This window comes from Panthera uncia, assembly GCF_023721935.1.
Source record: "Panthera uncia isolate 11264 chromosome D3 unlocalized genomic scaffold, Puncia_PCG_1.0 HiC_scaffold_8, whole genome shotgun sequence".
Classification (NCBI taxonomy): domain Eukaryota; kingdom Metazoa; phylum Chordata; class Mammalia; order Carnivora; family Felidae; genus Panthera; species Panthera uncia.
This window is the reverse complement of record NW_026057586.1, coordinates 77356291-77380430: the sequence shown is the minus strand read 5'-3', so window position 1 is coordinate 77380430 and position 24140 is coordinate 77356291. Positions and strand designations below refer to the sequence as shown.

The 24140-nt window shown below is 49.8% G+C and overlaps 1 protein-coding gene across 1 annotated transcript in view; it reads right to left on the bottom strand.

Annotated features, from left to right (window-relative positions):
* Positions 1-24140, bottom strand: part of KSR2 (kinase suppressor of ras 2) — a 325968-nt gene that overhangs the window by 148989 nt on the left and 152839 nt on the right. The window contains exon 3 of the mRNA XM_049619270.1: positions 21932-22116. Coding sequence (XP_049475227.1) covers positions 21932-22116 — 185 coding nt within the window. The remainder of the gene's footprint in view (positions 1-21931; positions 22117-24140) is intronic.

The window sequence follows — 24140 nt, the reverse complement described above, 5'->3', positions numbered from 1 at the left end:
ACCTAGCAGATGTTCTCCCAGGAATATCGCCTTGATCAGACTTTCCAACACTTTCCTGATAAACATGAAGGAGGGCACTTGCACCGAGGACTAAGTCCCAGACTTCTCCCCAGAGAGATTCAGATGACTCAGGATGAGACCCACTAGTCAGGGTTTTTTAATAAACCCTCCACAAATAAACGATACCTCCAGAGAAGTTTGGGGAACTGTCCTAGATGCTCAAGCACACCAGGAGAATATCCAAAAGCAAATACTTCAAGGTAAAAAACTGGGAAAGAATCCAAATGTCCATCAGCCGAAGGAATGCATGCGTGAGTTGTGGTCTCTTCCCACAATGGAATATTACCATATTTCATGGACTTTTAAGATGCCACTGAATGTAAGGTCATCAATTTATGAGCCACTAAGAAAGAAAGAGGCTGCCAATTAATCTATCAGGTGGTGCTTTTTTTACAGTTAAATCTTTAAATTTAGTGTTATTTTCCAACCTCTTTTAGACTGATTTAGACATACTGGATCATGTATCACGCTGCTCCGTGCCCATGACTTTCTGTGTAGATGATACACATAGAAGAGGGGTTTTTTTTGTCTCAAGGCCAAGGTATAGTGTGATATTTCTGAAGACCCTTCAAACGTCAATTAAATTCAACTCACGCAAGATCAATAATGCACCATGGCTCAGAAGTGACGACATAACCAAAGTCACATCCGTGTGCACTGGAAGGGCAAAAGCAGTGACAGCTATGGCCTGACCCTGCCAGACAGACAGCGACTGTAAGGTGCCGAAGATTGCAAATATCCACAAGCCGACTGCAGAGAGGCTCATCTGTGGGGAGATCTATGCGTTGCAGAGTTGGTAAAACGGCATGAGACAGCATAAAAATGAATGAACTGCAATTATTCCCATAGACTTGAATGAATCTCACAACCAGAATATTCACTTAAAAAAGTAGACCACGTGCAGTATGATCCCACCTTTATGAAGTTCAAAAACATGCAGAACTAAACTGTGCATTGTTTCCAGACAGACACAGGAGGTGTCCCACAAAGAAAAGTAAGACGTGGTCAAACAAATACTGGACAGCTCCATCTCTGGGGGGAAAGGAAGAAATGCAATCAGGAGTGCACATAAAGGGCTTTCAGAAACTTGCGATATTCTATTTCTCAAGTCGAAGTTCAGTTTCTGAGTATTTTTATCAGGGCCAGGACTAAGGGGAGGGGCTAGCCTGGGGTTGGGGTAGTTAAGGGAGTGGCCAAACACTCAGGTATCAAGGTAAAAATATTTTAATGCAATTGTTTTTTAAATCAATGCAAAAAGTCCATGATGAACAAAATATCAAACGTTTATAGGACAGAGAGAGACAGAGCATGAACGGGGGAAGGTCAGAGAGAGAGAGAGGGAGACACAGAATCCGAAGCAGGCTCCAGGCTCTGAGCTGTCAGCACAGAGCCCGACGCGGGGCTCAAACTCACGGACCTCGAGACCGTGACCTGAGCCGAAGTTGGACGCTTAACCGACTGAGCCACCTAGGCACCCCACATAAAACTTTATTAACAAAAACAGGTAGCCATCCCACATAGGCCATAGTTGCCATTGGATTTTTTTAAATATTGCATTAAAATTTTATTATTTGGTAAAGTGCTGTTGATTATAAACATGCACATAACAGCACATATACATACATATACATATGCAAATACACCATTTTTTTATTTCTGATATATATTTCTTTAAAAATTTTTGCAGAGGGGCGCCTGGGTGGCTAAGTCAGTTAAGTATCTGACTTCTGCTCAGGTCATGATCTTACGGTTTGTGAGTTCAAGCCCCATCAGACTCTGAGCTGACAGTCGTGGGCCTGGAGCCTGCTTCAAACTTCTTTCTTTCCTGGCCTAGGAACCTTCTCAGTCAGCCTCCCCCACTGGGACAGCACTCTAGTTTAGAAGCCCTTTTGCCACTCATTTTTTAAAAATGTTTATTTATTTTTGAGAGACAGAGCGCGGGCATGAGCAGGGGAGGGTCAGAGAGAGAGGGAGACAGAGGATCTGAAGCAGGCTCTGTCCTGTCAGTGCAGAGCCCAATGTGGGGCTCGAACCCACAAACCATGAGATCATGACCTGAGCCGAAGTCGGATGCTTAACCGACTGAGCCACCCCTTGCCATCCATTTTTTAATTTAATCTTTATCTTAGTGCTTTGAGGGAGGCAGAAGAATCCTCAATTTCCAGATGGGGAAACTGAGTCTCGGAGACGTTAACTAGTCCAGCCAAACATTACACAAGGGATGGCAGAACTTGGCTCATACTGGGGGTTTTGAATCCATTCAACGCTCATCCCGTCAAATGCCAACTGACTGGTGGCCTTTCTGAATCAAGAAGTGCCTTGCCTAGTTCACTATTAAATCAGAAAGCAGGGTGACAACAGTAGCAAAGGGGATGCCGGTGAAGCTCTTTAGGCTGGGAAAATGGTTTAATCTGAAGAGCCTGTTACCACAGTGTGGCAGGCAGTACAGACCCGTGTGTCTGAGGATGGGTGACAACAGCTGTGTCTAATGGCCTCCCACCCTCTCCTCCACCAAGAGCCCCCATGGGCTACCTGTCGAGATTCTCTTCCAAGGCAAACAGCCATCCAGGGAGCCAGTGGGGCATTTTGGGAAGCAGCACTTAACTCTTTATGGTCACTAGGAGGCCATCTGCGAGGCGATCACTCGAACGCATGACTGATGAGCAATTTCACAGCTGAGAAGAGCTCATGGCATTTTCACAAAAGCACCCAGTTTACTCCCAGACTGATTACGCAGTCACCGGGAGACTGACTCATCAGCATGGCAGCCGCACACTTCGGGGCTGAAGACGTACCCCGTGTAGACGCTTGTTAGTTTCCTACGGCTGCCAGAACACAATCTAGGTGGCTCCAAACGGCAGAAATGCATTCTCGCTGTTACAGAGGTCGGGAGTCTGGTATCCAGGTGCCGGCTCCCTCAGAGACTCCGTGGAATCCTCCCTCGCCCCTTCCAGGGTCTGGCGCTGGCTGCCGGTCAGCCCTCGGCGCTCCTTGGCTTGTAGCATCATCCCTCCAATCTTCACCTGCATGGTCACGGGGCATTCTCCTTGTGTGTTTCTGTCTCTATGTCCAGTTTTCCCTGTACTTATAAGGACACTAGTCATAATCAGGGGCCCACATTACTCCTCTATGATCTCATCTTTAAATTCTTTTAAGTTTATTCTTTTAAGTTTATTTATTTCTTTAGAGAGAGGGGCGGGGAGAGGGGCAGAGAGAGAGGGAGAGAGAGAATCCCAAGCAGGTTGCACGCTGTCAGCTCTGAACCCAACATGGGGCTCGAACTCACGAACCGTGAGATCATGACCTGAGCTGAAAACAAAAGTCGGACCTTTAACTGACTGAGCCACCCAGGCATCCCTGTATGACCTCGTATGAACTTCACCAATTACATTTGCAACAACCCTGTTTCCAAATAGGAACATCCTATGGTGCTAGGAGTCAGGAACTCAACCTATCTGTTGGGGGAACTCATTCCAACTGGAAACAGATGCACCTGTCAGGTAGAACTTGCCACTGGAGGGAAATGCAGGAACCGCACAGGCAAGGTACAGCACCTGAGCCTGAGGCTTGGAAGTTTCCCCCAGCACTGCGATTAACCCCCAGCTACCAAACTAAATCCCCAGATCTGGCTCCTGCTCACCTCTCCCTCTCTTCCCTGCTCCATCCAGACTCTTGTGTGCCGCAAACCTGTCCAATGCCTTCAGCACAGGGGTTCCTTCTGCCTTAAATGCACATCCACCCCTGTTGTCATCTGGCCAACCCTTCGAGTCTCAGTGTGAGTGGCGGGGTTGGGTGTCCCTGCTCCCCCACCATCACTGCTCCCGTTTTAATGTTCATAGCATCCCAGACATGCACTCACCACCACCATAACTGGCTCAGTTCTATCTGTCTCCCTAGCAGGCTGGATGTTCCACGAGGACGGAGATCTTGAATGTCTAGTCATCCCCATACCCTTGGAGCCCACACAGGGAGTACGCACTCAAGAATATTTCCGGTTGGATGGATAGATGGAGGGATGATTCTTGAAGACATCAACTCAAGACACCGTAAGGAAAGCTGGAGTTCCTGGACACCGATTTTCCTGCTACCCGAAAGCTCTAGGCAAAAGAAATCCCAAGAGGTTTTTTGCTTTTACAAGATCGTCATTGCTTCTGTGCTTTATACCCTTTTGGCTCCCGAAAGGTGTCACAGGAACACTTTACTTTCGGGTAGCAGGAGAGCCTGTATTTCCAAAGCTCCCTCGGAGACTTGAGAGCTGGCCCTGTAGCAGAATGAAAAGAGTGCAGAAGCCCTGGATCTCAAGGTAGACATATGTGACCCCAAGCCCTTCCTCTCTCTTGGTGACCCTGAGAGAGCCACATAACTCCCCTGGACCACGTTCTCCTTTCTCAAAGTAAGAAAATCAGCCTCCTCCCAGGGCTGTTACAAGGAGATTTGCAACCCTTGACACCTACAGGTGCTAAATCCATATTGGGGTTAGAAATGGGTCTCTTTAATTCGTCAATGACACATCAGCCTCGGAATGATTGAACCCACTTAGGAATCAGGACTTTGGGAAAATATTCTGTCTCCTCAGGGCCCCGGGTTCCCCATTCATTCATAACATTTACAGAAATGCCTAGGGTAGCAGTTTCCAAACTGAGTTTCAAAGAAGTGTTTCAGGGCCCCCACCGTCAGGGGACAGGATGAAGGGACAGGGACAGGACATCACGCCCCCTGCTGCGCACAGGGGCATAACAACACTACTTTCATTATCTGCTGATTCATATACTGGGGGTTTATGTCCGATCCCTTTTGAAGGGGTCTGTTTCTAAATAACATTAATCATCCACCTCTAGAACTCCAATCCCGAGAAAAGGTTCCTGACTTGCATTTAATGGACCAGGAAATGTAATAAATAGGGGCCCAAAGTTGGCAATGTTTGCTTCCAAGGAAAGAAACATTAAAAAAAAAAAAAAACACCATCTATATAATTACCCATCATTTCATTTTAAAAAGAACATTTAACACCAAAAAGATATGAAGGATATTATCTCCAACCAAAGGGCTTTTTAGTTCATAAACATACGTGATGGAAAAACTACTTGTTGTTTTTTATTTTCACCTGGCTGGCAGCTGGTTGAAAACATCACCAGGTCCCCAGCCTGGTCTGGGGGCTGGTCTCTGGTCCTAATTCCAAGGGAGCTTTTGTTAAATCCCCACCCTCAGAGAATGGGGTGGGAACGGGGATTCTGATGCACATAACCCATAGAGCCAGCACTTAGAACTGGCAGGGCCTTCTCTAGTCCTAAACCTTAGGAACGGGAGGGGCGCCTGGGTGGCTCAGTCTGTTAAACGTCTGACTTTAACTCAGGTCATGATCTCACGGGTTTGTGGGTTTGAGCCCCTTTGAGCCCCGCGTCCGCCTCTGAGCTGTCAGCACAGAAGCCTGCTTGGGATTCTGTGTCTCCCTCTCTCTCTCTCTGCCCTTCCCCCGCTCATGCTCTGTCTCTTTCAAAAATAAATAAATGCTAAAAAAAATTTTTTTTAACCTTAGGTATGGGGTCAGCAATTTTATTCTGACACTGCCACACAGCCCCTGACTTTGTAGGTCCTCCACAAGCACCTGATCGATGAATGAATGACCCCTGGGGGGAGAGGGGCAGGTAGGCTAGGCCCTCTGGACACCTACTGAAGGCTCCTCATTGGCCCTGTCCCCACAGCCCGATCCGTGTGTCATCCACAGGAACCACAGCTCCGTCTGGATCTCACACCTGCCCGCCCACCCGCTTCCTCTACCTCTGCAAATGTGCCTTCTGGGGCTTCAGCAGATGCTCTGATGCCAGACCGGGTGAAGATGGCAGCAAGGGGACCAGATAATCTGACAGCCATCAGTGTTTCAGTAAGCACAAACAAGTGCCGGTGAAATATGGCCCCTGCGGGGCCCCAGCATCTGTAAATCACATGGGATCACATCTCAGCGCAAAGCCCGTCTCCTACTTATTTCTGGGGCTTGAGGTGAGAAAAAGAAAGTTTGCATCCCCTGCACGGAGGTGGTAGGTGTTCAGAAAATCCCGCAAGAGCCTGGCTTTACCCATTTAGGATAGCTCTGAACACACTGGCTACTTCAGCTGGATCTTGACCCTGGCTGCACGTTCCAATCACCCAGGGATCTTTAAAAAGTACCGATGGTGGGGCGCCTGGGTGGCTCAGTCGGTTAAGCCTCTGACTCCTGGCTTCAGCTCAGGTTGTGATCTCATGGTCCATGAGTTGGAGCCCCGTGTCGGGCTCTGTGCTGACAGCGTGGAGCCCGCTTGGGATTCTCTGTCTCCCCCCCCCCCCCTGCTCCTCCCCTGCTCATTCTTTCTCTCAAAAAAACAAACTTAAAAAAAGATTAAAAATAAATAAATAAGTTAAAAGTACTGATGCCTGGGCCCCACCCTCCAGCAGGTTTGATATCATTGGACTGGGTGGGGGCGGGGGGGCAGCCTGGGAATCAGAACTTTGAAAAGCTACCACCCCCAACCCAGGTGACCTGAATGCACAACTAATGGAACCACCAGGCTAGAAGCAGTTCCTTCTTTCATGCCAGCTGAAAACTGACAGGGAAAGGGCAAAAAGAGATTCCTGACACTCTCTAAAATAGAAATCTCAAATAAGCAGAAAGGGTACTACTCATCACATAGGTTCCCACTCCGCTTCTGAATAAATAATCATTCACATTTCCCTCTGGCTACTCAATGCAAAGAGAAGCAGACAGCAGCATGAATCACAGGTGCGCTGCCCACGGCGGGTTCTTTTAAGGGTCAGTCGTTGATCTTGCCTGCTCAGTATCCCTACGCTGGGAGTTCCATCCCCCTGGTGTTTCTTGAAGATCCATTCCCTTTAATTGCAACCTAACTGGATTCCACCCCATGGATTCAGGCCACACAAGTGTATTCTCTCCAACTGACTAGAGGGATCAGTTCAGGACACACATGTATGTGCCCCCATCAGACCAATCAGATCTAATGGTGAAACTCCTTTTCCTGATGCACTCAGGCCTGTAACGATGGAAACCTGGAACAACCAAAGGCCACCACGAATGGGGAGCCTAACTAAGAACGAAACCCACAAGGAAGAAAGCAGGACTGTGAGACAGAGAAAGAACATGCCCTGATGATACTGAGCTCCTGGATCCAGCCATTCCTGAAGCTCTTGTTTATATCTAGATTGCTTTTCTTCAGTACACAAACTAGCAACTTCCTACTTCACCACTTCACTACTGCTGAAGCCAGTATGTGATGGGTATCTATTACTTGCACCAGAAAAAACCCTGACAAATGCAATCTTGAAGATCTCTAAGCCAGGCACCCCTCTTTTGCCAATAACCGCCCCCCCCACTCCCCTATCCAGGTTCTGTGGGATTTCCGAGAGGGAGAGAAACTGGGTAAGGGCAGACTGCCTCCTCCCTCTAGACCCCTGGATCCCCCACACTGTATGTCTACTTTCAGAATTAAGTTTACACACGTGCAGAGGCTATACTGTTTCTTGAGCAAACCTCTATTTCATAGTTCCAACCACTGTCCCTAAAAACAGAATCCCAGACTTTCTGGAAGGGGCTGTGATGGAGCAGTCACCCCACGGCGGATAAGCTGAGCCGCGGGCATGGTGGCCCTGACAGAAGAAACAGGCCCTCGGATGAATACCTTCTCACGAGGGCCATCGGCGAAGCGGACGCGTTAAATAAGGTGGGATGAAAAGCCTCGCCAAAAACCATCCTACCTCTGCTCTTGCAATTCCACACCCAGCACTGAAAACAGTCACATCTCCTTGAATGAATACATCTGTGTGTGTATACGCGTATAACGCACCTGACATACACGTGTGTTAGTAACGTTGTGTGAACGACAAATGCTGGGATTCAGCCCCTACTCACCACGTGCCTGGCATCGTGCTAGAAATGTACCCGCGTCCTCTCGTTTAATCTTGCAATCACCCCACGAGGCAAGTCTGACTATTCTCCTAGCTTTGCAGGTGAGAAACCGAGGCTCAGAGACATCACCTACCCAAGGCCCCACGGCCTGTAGGGGGCAGAGCTGGGACCTGAAACCAGGCCTTGTTTAGCTCTGAAGTCTGAGCCAAACCCGGCCTGCCACCCGTATTTATAAATAAAGCTTTACTGAAACACAGCCCTGACCACTCGATTATGTAAGGCTGCCCTTTAGAGAAAAAGCAGCCAACCTCTGGCACCAGCCTAAACGTTCACACAGCGTTTTACGGCCTGGAACAGCTCACGCGTATCCACGGCTCGTTGGATCCCCACTGCAGATCTGTGAGGTCAGGGAGACTTACACCGTCATTAGCCCATTTCATAGACAGGAAAACAGGGGAGGTGGCAGCCCAAGGTGGCCTGGCTGCTCAGGGCCAGGCTGCAGCACACTGCCTCCAAACCCAGAAGGTCCTGACACGGCTTAGCCCCCCCACCCCCCACCCAGAGAGAGCCGCCGTGGGAGGCAAGGTCAGGGCCTTGAGGCACTGGTGCCCCTCCCAGCGGCTCCCGGAGCTCCCAGAGAACAGGGAGCCCAAAGGCTGCTGGGAAGGCCTAGGGAAACAGAAAATAAAGACTGCTGGCAGCAAGGCTGGGTGTGCCGATGAACACCTAAGGGCCTACAACGAGGCACTGTCGTGAGGGGATCAGCAAGGGCATTCATCCAAAGGAGCATGCCAGCTCCTGCCACAGACAGGACACTTTGGCCACCTGCTCCTCAGTCCCTCTGTTCAGCACTTAACACTAAAGGCTAGGCCTTCCTCCCACAGCTCTGGTTTCTGGGTGGGGCGGGGGGTGGTCCTCCCTCCCTCCAGCCCCCCTTCACCTGTCCAGATTCTCTCTACCAAGGAACGTGGCACTCACAGTGACTGGCTGAGCTCAGGAGGCTGGGAAAGTTGGGTCACTGGAGGCAGGAGGGAGAAGAGAGAAAGAAAGGGATGGTGACAGGCAAAAGGAGAGACAGAGAGGAGGGGCAGACACACATGAAGACTGACAGAGGAGGAGGGCAGAGGAGAATAAACAGGGGAGAGAACGGGAGGGGGGGGGGGAGGGGGATGCGGGTGCCAAGTGCCCACCCGCACCTGCTCGGCGATGCCCTGACTTTCAACAGGGGGAAGGACTGCTTTACCGGCCTCGAACACAGCAGCATGGGGCCTGGTGAGACGCTTGCCACTTTTATCCCCAGCCAAGGAGAATGAGGCCTGAGACGAAAAGCGGGTTCTCTGATCTTGCCCAGCAGCTGGCAGGACCCGGGCATCAGAGCGAGGGTCTGTGCTGGTAATCAGCCCAGATCCCGGCCACCATCGGTGGGGGGCTGGGACAAGGCTATCTGAGGGCTGAGAAGCAGCCTGTTATTTGCAGGAAGAGGACTCTCCCCGTTCGAAAGGAGAAACAAATAAGCAAAAGGCCCAGCATGAAAATCAGTTTCCAAAGCTACACCCTAGGAGCAGAGGTGTGGCGAGGAGGACAGAATTTGCGGCATGTGGGTGACAGAGGAGGTCAGGAGGGGAGCCCAGGAGCACAGTCCTGAGGGTGGAAAGAAAGGCTGACCCCACCTCTTTTTTTTTTTAATTTTTATTTATTTTTGAGAAAGAGAGAGAGACAGACAGAGCATGAGCAGGGGAGGGGCAGAGAGAGGGAGACACAGAATCCAAAGCAGGCTCCAGGCTCTGAGCTGTCAGCACAGAGCCCGACGTGGGGCTCGAACTCACAAACTCTGAGATCATGACCTGAGCCAAAGCCGGACGCTCAACCGACTGAGCCACCCGGGCGCCCCTGACCCCACCTCTTTGAAAAGTTCCTGTCACAAGAAATAGCAAAGGACATTCCACATATGGCAGGTATGGTCATCCCGTATAAATGTTGCTTAACATATGATGGAATTGTTAAGGCGTTTTCTCTGTTGCCACTAGGCTAAAAACTGTAGAACTGCCCACGAAAATCTACGTGTCTGGCCTCTCTTGGAAAATGTGGATAATCTGGTGACACCCTGTCCCCTTCTTTTTTTTTTAATTTTTTTTTTTAACGTTTATTTATTTTTGAGACAGAGAGAGACAGAGCATGAACGGGGGAGGGGCAGAGAGAGAGGGAGACACAGAGTCTGAAGCAGGCTCCAGGCTCTCAGCTGTCAGCACAGAGCCTGATGCAGGGCTTGAACTCACGAACTGTGAGATCATGACCTGAGCTGGAGTTGGACACTCAACCGACTGAGCCACCCAGGTGCCCCTATTTTCTGTCTATTTTATTTTTTTAAATTTTTTTAAGGTTTTATTTATTTTTGAGACAGAGAGAGACAGAGCATGAACGGGGGAGGGGCAGAGAGAGAGGGAGACACAGAATCGGAAGCAGGCTCCAGGCTCTGAGCCGTCAGCCCAGAGCCCGACGCGGGACTCGAACCCACGGACTGCGAGATCGTGACCTGAGCTGAAGTCGGACGCTTAACCGACTGAGCCACCCAGGCGCTCCCCCGTCCCCTTCTTATAGAGGGGCTGGAAGTGAGTGGTGGCTGCCTTCTTTAGAAGGGGTGGGTGCTCTGTGTTTTTCCACAGTCCTCACCTCTCTCTACTGCCCGACGGCAAGTGCATCCTTCATCCCTGATGTCCTCAATCGAGATTTACTGAGTAACAACCATGCCCCTCGCATGAGGCACAGGGCTTAATTTATTCACTCAAAACACACTTTTTCAGCATCTACGATGTGCCAGACCTTGAGGATACAGCAGTGAACAAGATGGACAAGTCACTGCCTTTATGGAGGAAGGTGACCTCAGTGCAACAGCACTTCATCTCCTACAGCCTTCACAACAACCTTGCGAGGACAATATGGTTCTACTCGCTTTACATATCAGGAAACTGAGGCTTGAAGATTTTCTTATGCTTAGTGAAGGAGGCACTTCTGTTTGGAGGGGTGGGGGGGGCGGTCTGAGACTATTTAACAATCGTTATGGGATGGGCACTGGCCAATCAGAGCACTCGTCCAACCAATCAGAACACAGGCCCGGCCAATCAGGAGACAGGCTCAGCCAATCAGAACATGCACCCAACCAATCAGAACAGAAGCCCGGACAATCAGATTAAATAGTGTTACAAATGCGTAACAGCTGCCTGTCTGTATTGCTTTGTACTGGGCAGGGATTATGACATTTTGTCCATCCGAACAATTCCTAGTTTTCCGACGGTGGTCACTGACCTCCCAACAATCAACATTCCTGTGAGATGAGCACATATCACTGACATGCCCATTTGCCAGATAAAGAAACCAGGGCTCCGAACTGGTGAGCAAAATCTGACAAGGGGCACATTACCAGGGGTAGCAACCCTCAGGGAAGAAGCCAGATCTCCCAACTCCTGGCCCAGAGCTTCCGGCTGTGTCTTATGTGGCTCCTAGCCAACCACACTACAAATTCCCCGAGGTCAGGGGCTGTAGCAGACATTTCCTTGACGCTTTCATGATACTCAGTGCTATGGTCTGCGTGTTTGTGTCCCTCCAAAATTCATATGTTGAAATCCTAACCCCCAGTGTGGTGGTCTTAGGAGGTGGGGTCTTTGGGAGGTACTACTTGGGTCACGAGGACAGACCTTCATGAAGGAATTGTGCACACACAAAAGGGGACCCAGAGAGCTTGCTTGCCCTCTTCCACCATGCAAGGTACAGCAAGAACCAGGAGAGGGTCCTCACCAGATGGCCATAGAGGCACCTTGATCTTGGACTTCCCAGCCTCCAGAACTAAGAGAAATAAATGTCTGTTGTTTACACAGCCACCCAGTCTGTGGAATTCTGTTATGGCAGCCCCAGTGGACTAAGACACTTTGCATATCAGGAACTCACTCGGTACAGATTACTCCATTCAGATATGGGGGCAGGTGTGGTGATGTCCAGCAGAAACCAATGAGGATCAAAACTGACCCAAACCCAAACACCATACATCATACAGCAGTATTGACGGCCACAACAATGGTGGTCACCATCGTGATGACTGCCACATTATGCCCATCTTAAAGATGGGAAAACTGAGGCTACAGATGTTAAGTAATAAAATGGCAGAGACAAGATTTCAAACCCAAGCTTATCCAATTCTCACCTTGGCGCGTGGCCACTGGTGGGATGCTATTTGCCTTGGGAATGGCACTGAGCCTCTACCTGGTACCAGGGGTTAACCTCCTCTGCCAGGCTGTGTGCTGCCTAGAGACTCCCAAGGAATGTCGGAGGGATAGCAAAGCAACTGCTTGCCAGGGATCATAGAGAAATGCAGTCCAAGGGAGATGTTTGGCGAACCGCAAGCGTTTTCTGTACCATGTGGAGATGTGTCCCCACTAATTTGGCTCATGAACTAATCTGGCCAGGGGGATACTCCTCAAAGCCCCTGAGGACAGAGACCCCCGTTACTCACTGTTACTTTAGGACACTGGTTATCAGCTTCCCTGGCATTCATTCTCCATTCTTAGGCACACCCCTCCATTTCTAAGCCCAAAGGTAAAGCTCACAGTCTAGGATTAAGCCAATAAATTAGCATCCCACATGTTTGACCCCACTGATTGGTTTAGAGGTGAGCATACGGTCATGCTGGTTGAATCAGTGAATCTCAGACCTAAACATTCTCACTCTTCCATTCTGGACCAGAGCAGGGAAGGGACTTCTGGGATCATCTTACTGCCACATGGAGCCTAAAAGCGTAGCCATCCTGGAGAAGAACAAAGTCAAGACATACAGAGAGACTGAGGCTTGACATGAACTGAGCCCCCTGATCCAGCCATACCTGAAGCCTACCTTAGTAGCCCCTGGACCTTTCAGTTACATGTGCTAATAAATGACCTTCATACTAAAAACAACAACTCAACTTGGATTGTTTGTCACTTGTGTCAAGTTCTATGTTAGTCCTACCACCACCAGGCAGTGACAAAGACCTGCTTGTTTCTAATCAACAAAATTGTTTTTGAGAGTTTTGTTTGAGTGCCTGTTTCTTTGGCCAGTTAAGGTAGCAGACCACCCATGACATCCCAAAGACTGCATCAAAGTCCAGCAACTTCAGTTCCTGCCTCGATGATGCCAAATTCAGCCGGCTCTGCAGCTCTGGAAGACAACAAGCAAAATCCTTTCTCCTTTGTCCTCTAGATTCTGAGTAGCTGAAGGCTCACAGTGCTGGCTGCAAAGTGAATGCTCAAAAATGTTACTGTCCTTTTGAAAATATTGATGTGTGCCAGCTCCATGCAAGGCACAGTGGAAACAGTGATGAGCAAGAGAAATGCGGTCACAGCCCTTGTGGAACTGATAATGGGGGAACAGGGCATTAAGCAAATACTCAGAAATAAACAGACGGCTGTGGACTGCGGGAAGTGCTTCAGAAGGAAAGCGCAAGAGATGAGACGAGATGCAACTGACACCCACTTGGGGAGGTAGGAAATGCTTTCCCAAGGAAGTAGAAGTTCAGATAAAGTGACGACAATGGCAGGGTGTCCAGGAGCCCACGGGTTCAAAGCAGGAGAGAACACAGTTCACTTAAGGTCGTGGTAGAATCTTAACCCTGGTTTGGGAGCCAGATTCTCATTTGCGGAAGATCACTCTGGTGGACTGGATATGGGACTGAAATGAATATGGAAAGATCCATGTGGAGACTACTGAATAGTTTGGACCAGGGTGTTGGTGATGGAGGAGGATACGGAAAAAAAAAACCCGGAAGAACAGAACTCACAGTCTACAACCTATGAGTCAAATCTGCCCCCTTGACAGTTTTTGTAAAGTTTTATTGGAACACAGCCACACCCATTCTGTTGGAAGAAAGTCTATGGCTCTACATGCTATAGACTAAATCATATGATGATTTAGAAGATCAACTCAATAAGACTTGGAAATGGGGCATCGTGGAGAGGAAGGGCCAAGGATCACACCTAGATAAAATACAGGCTTGCTCAACTGAGGAGATGTGCAAGATGGGGTCACTAGGGACGAATTAGCTTTATCAGGGAAAGAAACAACTTTGATGAAAACAACCCACCATGTCCCTACTACCTAATGGAAATGAAGTCTGGCCAAATCGTGTGCAGAGTGCACATGCAACCTGGATGGAGTCTGAAGGTTCTAGTCTTAGCTCTGATGTGCTGTGTAACTTGCAGCCATGCATGGATTTCTCCTCCTGGAACATCAGTTTCTTCATCTGCAGAATGGGGATACAGAGGTACGAGGAAGGAATATGAAATGCCTGGTGTATCCTGCATCGTTCGAGGGCAACTCTGCTTGTTACTTCTGGTCTTGTTGCTATGAAATCAGTTGAGGTACTCACCAGGGATGGCGGCGGGTTGCGGGGGGGGAGGATGTTACTGGGACAAAGGTACAGTCAGACACAGGTCCTCGTGACAGGGAACGGGACTGCCCACGCCAACAGTGTGTACCTGCCCAGGGATCAGGACTCACTGCAATAGCTATAAATGACCCCCTGGCTGCTAATGCCAACCACTTACCGACCAATTTTTGCTGCTATGATTCCTGGTGGGAGCAATCATAACAAAAGGTCTAAGGTTGTCTATTGCATGCTGAGCCCAAACTGTTTGTGCTCAGGCAAGGACTGCAAAATTACAGAGAAGAAAGGGTTGATGATAAAAACCCAGAAGGTGCCTCCTCTACGACATTCATAACTACATGCATCACACACACACACACACCACCAGCCCTCCTTGCACACAGAAGGTGTCACCTTTTCAAGGAAGGCAGTTTCCTTCCTCTAGAGCACAGTCAGTAGCAGCAGAAGGGCTGACTTTGCAACCATCCTGGCATAATAGAGAGAGCTATCAGCTGGGCATCAGGAGATCCAAGTTCAAATCCCAGCTCTGAAACCCTAGGCAAGTTCCTTCTACTTTCTGGCCTCAGTTTCTCCATCTTTAAAACAAGGGCTTGGATTCTGTGATTTCTGAGCTCCCTATCAGTTCTGACCTCTACGCTTTTATTTATGTTTTTAAATTTTTTTAAGTTTATTTATTTATTTTGAGAGAGAGAATGAGAGGGGAAGGGGCAGAGAAAGGGCAGGAAGAGAGAATTCTAATCAGGCTCCTCGCTGGACAGCACGGAGCCTGATGTAGGGGTTCTGATCCCATGAACCACGAGGTCATGACCTGAGCTGAAACCAAGAGTGAGAAGTTTAACAGACTGAGCCACCCAGGTTCCTTTTGACCTCTACGATTTCAGAACAGAAGTTACAAACTGGGAGCTCTAAGACCAAATACAACCCACAACCCGGTGGGATTATTTAATACCACCTCACACAGTGTTAAGAGATTTTTCATTGGATGCTAGCATTTTACAACTGGGAGATTTCTCATAAAAGTCACAGTTGCTGACTTCTTCAGAAAAATTCAAACACCTGGCAGCTCGGATGCACTGAAAAAGACACACCAGCATGTAAGTAACAGTTGTGCCCAAACCACACAGCCTGGGTCTAACACGAAGAAACACACACAGACAAGCCCCAATTGAGAAGCGTTCTGTGGAGAAGCCGGCCCCCATTCTTCAAAGGCGTCAAAGTCGCAAACAAGGAAGAAAGGCTGATGAACTATTCAAGCCTGACACAAGAACTTAATGCAATATGTAATCCTGGATCGCATCCGCACCAGAAAAATAAACTGCTATGAAATATACTATTGAGACAATTGTTGAAACAGGAATATGGGTAGATGAAAGTCTCGAGTCAATGTCAAGTTTACTGAATCCGGTACCTGTGTGTGGTTATGCAACCCACTCCCAAATGGCTCACAAGAATGAAAGAGAGGAAGTGAATGCACGGAGATGTTAAAAATGAATGAGGGGCGCCTGGGTGGCGCAGTCGGTTAAGCGTCCGACTTCAGCCAGGTCACGATCTCGCAGTCCGTGAGTTCGAGCCCCGCGTCAGGCTCTGGGCTGACGGCTCGGAGCCTGGAGCCTGCTTCCGATTCTGTGTCTCCCTCTCTCTCTGCCCCCCCCCCGTTCATGCTCTGTCTCTCCCTGCCCCAAAAAAAAAAAAAAAAAAAAAAAAAAAAGTTGAAAAAAAAAATGAATGAATCTGGGGGCACCTGGGAGGCTCAGTCAGTTATGCGTCTGACTTCAGCTCAGGTCATGATCTCATGGTTCATGGGTTCGAGCCCCGCGTCGGCTCTGTGCTGACGGCTCAGGGCCTGGAACCTGCCTCGGATTCTGTGTCTACCCCCCCTCTCTGCCCCTCCCCCACTCGTGCTCTGTCTCTCTTTGTCTCTCTCTTTCAAAAATAAACATTAAAAAAGTAAGTAAATAAAAATACAAATGGACGAATCTGAGTAAAGGGGGTACAGGAGTCCTTTGCAGTGTTCTGTAACTTTTCTGTAAGTTTGAAATTATTTCAAAATTAAAAGTTGTTTGTTTTTTTTTAAAGACTGTCATATAACCAAGCAATTCTCAAATGTTAGTGTGCGGAATCCCCTGGAGGTTTGGTGAAAATTCAGATTGCTGAACCTCCCTCAGGGCGGCTGCTGCTTCTTTTTTTAATGTTTATTTCTTTATTATTGAGGGGGGAGAGGGGCAGAGACAGAATCCCATGTCGGCTCCCCGCTCAGCGCCGAGCCCAACGCAGGGCTTGATCCCACAACCTGAGCTGAAACCAAGAGTCGGATGCAACTGATGAGCCACCCAGGCGCCCCTCCCCAGAGCTTCCGATACAGTAGGTCTGAAGGGGGAAAGTAAGAATGTGCATTTCTAATAAGCTCACGTGTGATACACACGCTGCTGGCCTTGGACACACTTTGAGAAGCCCTGGGACACTAGTTTAAACAGTGAAAGTGACCGTCAAAACACAGGAGTTTTTAAAAGGCAGGATAGACAGAGGGATGGTACAGGGGACTAGTGTTTTCCATCATGAGCCTTTTTGGATCATTTTCTTTGTTTCCAGGAATACACAGCTTCGTGCCTATAAAGTACCCAGACCAAGACCTGCCTGGCAAGTAGCAGGTGGTCAGTACGTGTCAGGGACCCGCTGGTATTTGAGTTTCTAAAATACAGCAAAGATGTCAGGCAATACAGGTGCTTCCTGTACCTGCTGGGGAGGGGGGAAGAAGGGATAAGGAACAGCACTTTGACCTGCTCCGTGTGGGGGAGACACATCCTTTGGGGTGCCCCAATGTGACCTACGGGGGGTCCCCCTTTCAGACCGCCACCACAGAGTCAGGTCAGGCACAAACGCCTCAAAAATCTCTCCTGATTCTGAGACAAGAACGTAGTTCAGGCTGCAAAGTTGTGTCAAGACACGCAGCTCCCCCTAGTCCTCTTCCGGGGGGTAATGAACCTTGGCCTCAAGCCTCATTAAACCCCATGATATAATCACCCCCGTCCCGAGTCTCTTTGCAACCCTTCCAGAGGCTGGTTTCTTGGGAGCACGCAGTTCAGCTTCATCGGTCTGTAGTGCTACCTGCTGCCTCCCTCAACAAATCAGGCTTCTGACTCAGCCTCGAGGCACATGAGGCCAGGCCCTCAACGGAGGGTCAACTATCTGCCGCCTTGTGTCTAAGAAAAAGCGCAGGAGATGTTTGGCGAAAAGAGGAGGAGAGACAGGGCGGCGAGACAGGGCAAGGTGAGGGCCACGCCGTCTTTCAAGGCACCTCGCGCGGGGCAGTACTTTATAAGACGGGGGCCTGGTGTAAAACTCCAGCTGGTGCCATTAGGACCAAGAAGGGGAAGTGTGGGAACCATCAGTCACTTGTTCCCTTTGGTAACTGCTGCCCTCAAGGGCTAGACCCCCACAGACAGCTAATAAAGAAACACCCAGAAAAATGCAGGTGGTCAAAGTTGCCTGTTATTCCTCATCTTCTACCGGAGATGCCCTGGCCGCCTTCTGCAGCTGCCTGGCCCCCACAGGGACGGCTACCACCTGGGACAATGGATCCCCTGAGTATCAACACCAGAGTCTGGCAGGGCAGTGGTTTGTTAGCCAGCGTGGGTGCTGCTCTCTGAGTGAGCACAGCATGCTCACAAACATGACGCTCCTTGGAGCAAGGCTGACCCCCAACACCACAATCCCCCCAGGAGGCGGGGGTGCCAGAGAGGGAACTGGAACGAGTTAAGGTCTCTATCTGATGAGCAAACAGGTCTTGGTGAAGAGCGTCACAACCGCATTTCCTCTGCATTACAGAACGAGGCATTCAGAATGGGTGCAAACTCCACTTCCTGCTTGCCCTTGTGATCTTGGGCCAGCTACTCAAATGCTCTCAGCCTCAGTTTCTTCATCTGCAAAATGGGGAGAAGAAGAAAAACTACCTGATGGAGCACTGTGAGGCTTAGGCGAAATAGTACAAGTAAACTGCTTTGCCTGAATTGAAGCTGCCTGTACCACTGTCAACACACCACAAATGCCAATTGCTATTATTATCACCATTTCCATCATTGTTACAAGTTATGCCATCATCTAACGAGCCCCGATAGCTGCCAAAGCTACCCTTTGTGGAGACCCAGTGCTCTAAGCACTCCCCGACCCCGACTGCGCTGGGAAATCTACACTCATTCCTCATTTTGTCCTCACTACATCCTTGCCAGGTTGAAACAGACACTGGGGGTTCGGTGATTTGCCCAACAATATGTCAGCAACCACTTAGTGGCTATACTCCCCAAGTCACTTCCACCAGCCGGTAATGAACGATGATGAGTAATTACTCCTTCCCATCTAGCCGGTATTTTTTCATTCTGAAGAAGATGCTTTACTGGGGATGAGAGCGGCAGCCTGACCCAGTTCGGCCCGAATCAGAGATACCCTACAAGGAGCCAGCAGCACCCAGCTTGTTGGACCAAAACTGGTCCATGGGTGGAGGGCATCCGATCAGACACCATCTGGGCAGCACGGCATGCCCAAATGAAATGCCGAATAAATGCAGCAAGGACGGACAGGTAAGTCCACTGCTCTCTACTCCTTCGGGAAGTAGACTCACTCCTGAGTCACCATCTTCCAACGTTGAGCAGTAGGGCTTAATAACTTGTGTTTTGTCCAGAGTCAGCCTTAGAGAAAGGTTCCTCTGCAAGCTGGGGCTCCTGCCGTCATGGCATGCCCAAAGATTTGCCCAGGAAAAGCTCGCTGGGTAAGCCTTAGAAACACAGAGTTTCTAAGCTCTGGAATGGACCCTTACAGAGTGTTTTGTTGTACAACTGGGGAATCTGAGACCCAGACAGAGAGAGGAATTTGCTTTACCAAAGTGCAGGGATACAGGCTTAGGTTGGATCTGGATTCAAAACCTATGACATGGGCAAGACCATTCACCCTTCTGAGCCTCTGTTTCCTTATCTACAGAATGGGAATTATAATGCCTGCCTCAAAGTGTGTGGTGAGCCTTAACCAGGGAGGGACAGAGGTCGCACGAGCACTCGGTGGCATCCTGGAGACTGTGTTTCCTAACCTGGAGCCTGTTCCACCGGGCTGCCTCTGTCTCTGTCACGTGTTAGCATCAGTGGAAATGGGACTGGTCCATGGGATTCCAGCTAATATTTGAGTTACATACTCCTTCTCCTGCTGAGATTCAGATGCTACTTTCTTCCTTTATGGAAGATCAGAGGGTGACCTCTCGCATACAAGGACCAGGACTGTCCAAACAGGCAACTGTGCTTCTAGGGTCTCGGTGATAAGGGCTGATTTTAATTAGGGACTTTGCTCATGCCCACAGAGGAGAGAAGTCTCTCTTCTCACGTGGAGACCAGGGCAGGCATGAAAAGTTGGGAGTCATGGGGAATCCTCACAAAACTTTCCAGCAGGAGAGGAGGGATCTAAATGTGCAAGTCTGTGGTTATTTAAGCACGTTGAAGATGTTTCTATTCTGGAAAGAACTCAAGTGCAGAGTTGTGGTCAAACCCCCAGAGATGGCCATGCTAACATCACTCGTGGGATGGCGATGCCCGGAGACAGATGCAACCACCCGGCGTCATGCCAAGGTAAATTCCAAGCACTCTTAGGGCCATAGGGAAGTGGGGGGAGAACTGAAAGGCATTTACCCACAGCCCTAGGATTAACCATCAAGCCAGAGGATGTCAACACTGCCTGGAAAAAGGAGCTAACAAACATCATGATGATAGCTAGCACTTATTAAGCACTTACTGTGTGCCAGGCACCGTGCAGATGACCTGACATGCAGCAGCTGATCTAGTGAATCTATTATTATTCCCATTTTACAGACGGAGACACTGAGGCTCAGAAAGGCTCTGCCCTGCTCGAGGTCAGGCACGCTGCTCAAAAGGAAACAGAGCTGGGACTGGCACCCAGGCGCCTCCCTCCAGGGCCTCTCACCCTGTTGCTAGGACACATTTGATACGTCATCACCCCCTTTTCCTCGTCTGAGCTCCCAAGCCACCCTCTGACTGCACACAGGCTCACCCCCATGGAGCATTTATGGTCTCTCTGACCGTGATTTATCTCGACAAATTAACAAATTGGCCTTCTGGCGTTGATATGTGTCATGACTGCTATTTTAGTTTGCCTGATGCAGGGCCTGCTCCCCCTGGGCACTGAAATAAGCCAGGTTCTGGAACTTCTAACTGACGTCCACACGGGCCTCTTCTGGCTCTGGACCCTCAGTGGATTCCTGTGGCGGACGCATGATGCACATGTGCAGACGGTAAACTGAGCTCACCGTTCTGCCCAGGCCCACCATCTAGCGGTGCTACGTTGACTGTGTTAGCAGTCTTGACCTCAAGACACCGTGTTGGGGGTTACGTGTGCCATTTTCCAGGGAGAGAAACAACAGATTTGCGTGAAATTCTCACAGGGTCCATAGCCCCCCTAAAAAAAGTCCGAAAACCCTTCTGGCAAAGGTAAAGGATCGAACCCCACATTTAGAGAAAGGCCCCCCGCTGAATATTTGGGGGATCCCGGATCAAATCGTGTGTGATGGTGAAGCGTATCCGCTCTGGAGCGAGAAGGAACCAGGTTCAAACCCTGGCTCCACTACTCAATAGCTGTGTGGCTTTTGCCAAGTTCTTTGAGGCCCCTGAGCCTCAGTTTCCTCATCTTTACAATGGGAATAACTCGTCTGCACAATGGCTTGTTGCAAGAACTAAATGAGGTCAGGCACGTGGGTGATAAGGACGCACAGGCGCTCAGTAAACACTGCTGCTCATTTATCAGACCGGCAACACGATCACCCTGTGGTTGTGCTGGGGGCTGGGGGCTTATTTCCCTCGCACTCTGGCAGCCCTCTCCTCCTCCTCAGCTCCCGGCCAATAAAAGTTGATGTCTTGGCTGGAGGACTGGCTGGGCTTTTTTCAGGGGCTCCCCTCTGACTACATCTGTGCCTGTTCAGCAAAACGGGCCTCTGGGCAGAGAAGATTAAACGCCTTCTGAAACCTCCACCCTTGATCACCAGAAAGTTCCATTTCCACTCCGAGTAATAACCATTTTGTCTCCGGCAGAAATTCGTGGGAGCAGAGTGTAAAACACCCCAGGCCGTGCTCAGCCTAGTTTGAACCCTAATACGTCTTTGAGATGAAAGGTTATACGTGTCGACCCGAGCGGGAGGAAAAAAAAAATTACAAAATTCAATCATAGATGCCTTATCCACAGTGACCCAAGAGAAATCCTGTGACCGGGCAGCAGAGAAGCAGAGAGAAAAAGCTGATGTCTCCTTTAATGCCCTGCATGCTTGCTTCCCTCTGTTATCCCTCCACACCTGCAGACAGAAAGAGTAGGAACAGGGGGACCAATGACAACAGCCAGTCAACCCCCCAAGTGCTAATTACGCCCCTTCCCTTCAAACCATCCCAAGGGGCGTGAACGGTGCAGGTGGGAGGGAGATGAGCCTCGCGTTCCAAGCATCTTACGAGCATCTTCTCAGAACGGGGAGCATACACCTGGCAGACAAGAGGGTTCAGCAGCCCCGGCGGGGCGGGCGGGTGACTTACTTGCAGAGAAGTTGGCCTCGGTGTGGACAGGAGGGGTGGAGGGCAGGAAAGGTGCATGTCCCACAAAGAAAGAGCGGAGAGAGCGCTCCGACAGGAGCGGCGAGCGCTGCTGAGACGGAATGTTCTCGCAGCTGCCCACGCTGCTGTGAATCTTGAGGTTCAAGGGCTTGCTTTTCTTCTTGGCTCTGAAAGGGAGACAGAAGCAGACGAGAGGGCAATGTGTCCGTCACTGCACACGAACTGAGAGGGGGTGGCCCCCATGTCGTTCAGCTGGTACCAATGTCCACCTCCCATGTTGACCTGGCCCTGATGCTGTCCTATCCAGACTTCACTGAGCTCCAGTCACCAGCTGGGTGCTGTTTCTCCCCTGTGACCCTTGGCTGGTGCTGTCCGCACTGCCCAGAATACCCTCCCCGTCCCTGCCTGGCTAATCCCCATCTGTCTTCTCTGACTCCGCTCTGGTGTCCTCTCCTCCAGGAAGCCTTCCCTGATACTCCCCTTCCCTTCTTGCCTGGGTCGGGTGTTCCTCTTCCATTCTTCTACGATATTCTGTATGTATCCCTGTGGCTGTACTTGCCTATTTTCCCAAATTTGTTCTTTTAGTGTCTGTCTCCCAAGTGAACTGTGGGTCTTTGAGGGCAATGACTCTGTAGTGTTTGTTTCTCTGTCCTTGGCAACTAGCACAGAACCTGGCACACAGTAGGTGCTCATTAAAAGCTTATGAAATGACCAATCTGGATTATGACTGGCACTGATCATGCTGCCTTCTAATTCCTTGAAGGCAGGGACCCTGTCGTTTTCGTTGCTGGATCTCTCAGACCCTGGCTCGGCACCAGCTGAATGGAATGAACCTCTGGGGTTGGTTTGGAAAATTTCTCCCCTTCCCAAGGAGCAGTTTAAGAGGGTGTGATTTGGCACAGCATCCAGAACAAACCACTCTGCCCTCCCCCCACCCCCATCCTTCCCCTTCCTCCACCCCCCACCAAGGTCCCATTCAGGTCGGGCCCAGAGTTGGGCGCCATCTTGTGGCCAAAGTGAACCCTCCTTGCAAATTTTCTCTGTTTGTAGGTGGAGAGCCCAGGAAGGTGCCTTAATTAAAGGCTGGAGGCCTCCCACACACAGGCAGCCTAAAAGTCACCCTCTCCAGGAGGTCTGCTGCTCATCAGCTTTAAGGAATCTAAGTGCGCCCGCAGAGTCTCTCCCTCACTGCGTTGGGCTGGCAGCCCCACTTATTATCTCCCTGGGGGTCTGAAGCAAGGCCCAGGAAAGTACTTCCTGTTACAGCAGCACACGTTAGCTGGCTCTCCCTGCCCGAGAAGGAAACAAGGCATTTCATTCCACAAGTCTCCAAATGGGGGAGATTCACAGCGTAGGCATCTACACCGAGGCAATCTGATTTTGGAGTTAAACTCGGCAAGCTTCGGGATCAGTGAGACCGGGGCTCAGGTCCTGATAGTGACCTCAGGAAAGTGATCTCCTTTCTTTGTGCCTTAGTTTCCCTACCTGGACAATGGGGAAATCAATAGCACCTACCTAAGAAGGATGTCGTGACAATTCTACGAGATGACGTGCTTGGCACAGGGCCCTGCACAGAGCAAGGTTGCCTGTTGGGAACATCACTGTGACCATGTTAAACTGGGTGTCTATATAGCATGGAATTAACCTTGAAGAAGCCAAAAGTTGAAGCCAAGCCGTGTTTTTCACCTGAAACATCCAGCAACTCTCAGCCCACCGCTACTCTTGGCAGGTGAATAGGATGCAGTCATATCCTCTGGCAAGAGATCCCATCATTAGTTCCAAAACACTAACAGGAGCCTTGAGGCACTGGGCCACCAAATGACAAGCCAGATCCCTTGTATAAGGAGAACCAAGTCTAAGCCCAAGTTTAACAGTAGTTCAGTGACTGCAGAGAGTCAATTTGCTTTACCAACTCAGGGCCACAGACGGAGCAGAGAAGGGGTATATATAAATAAATGTTAGTTGGGTAGATGGATGGATAAAAAGGTGGATGGATGGATGGATGAAGAGATGGATAGATGGAAGGAAGGAAGGGATGTAAGAAGGATGGGTGGATGGATGGATGGGTGGATGGACAGATAGATGGATGGGTGGATGGATGGATGGGTGGATGGATGGATGGGTGGATGGATGGATGGATGGATGGATGGATTGGTGGATGGATGGATGGATGGATGGATGGATGGATGGA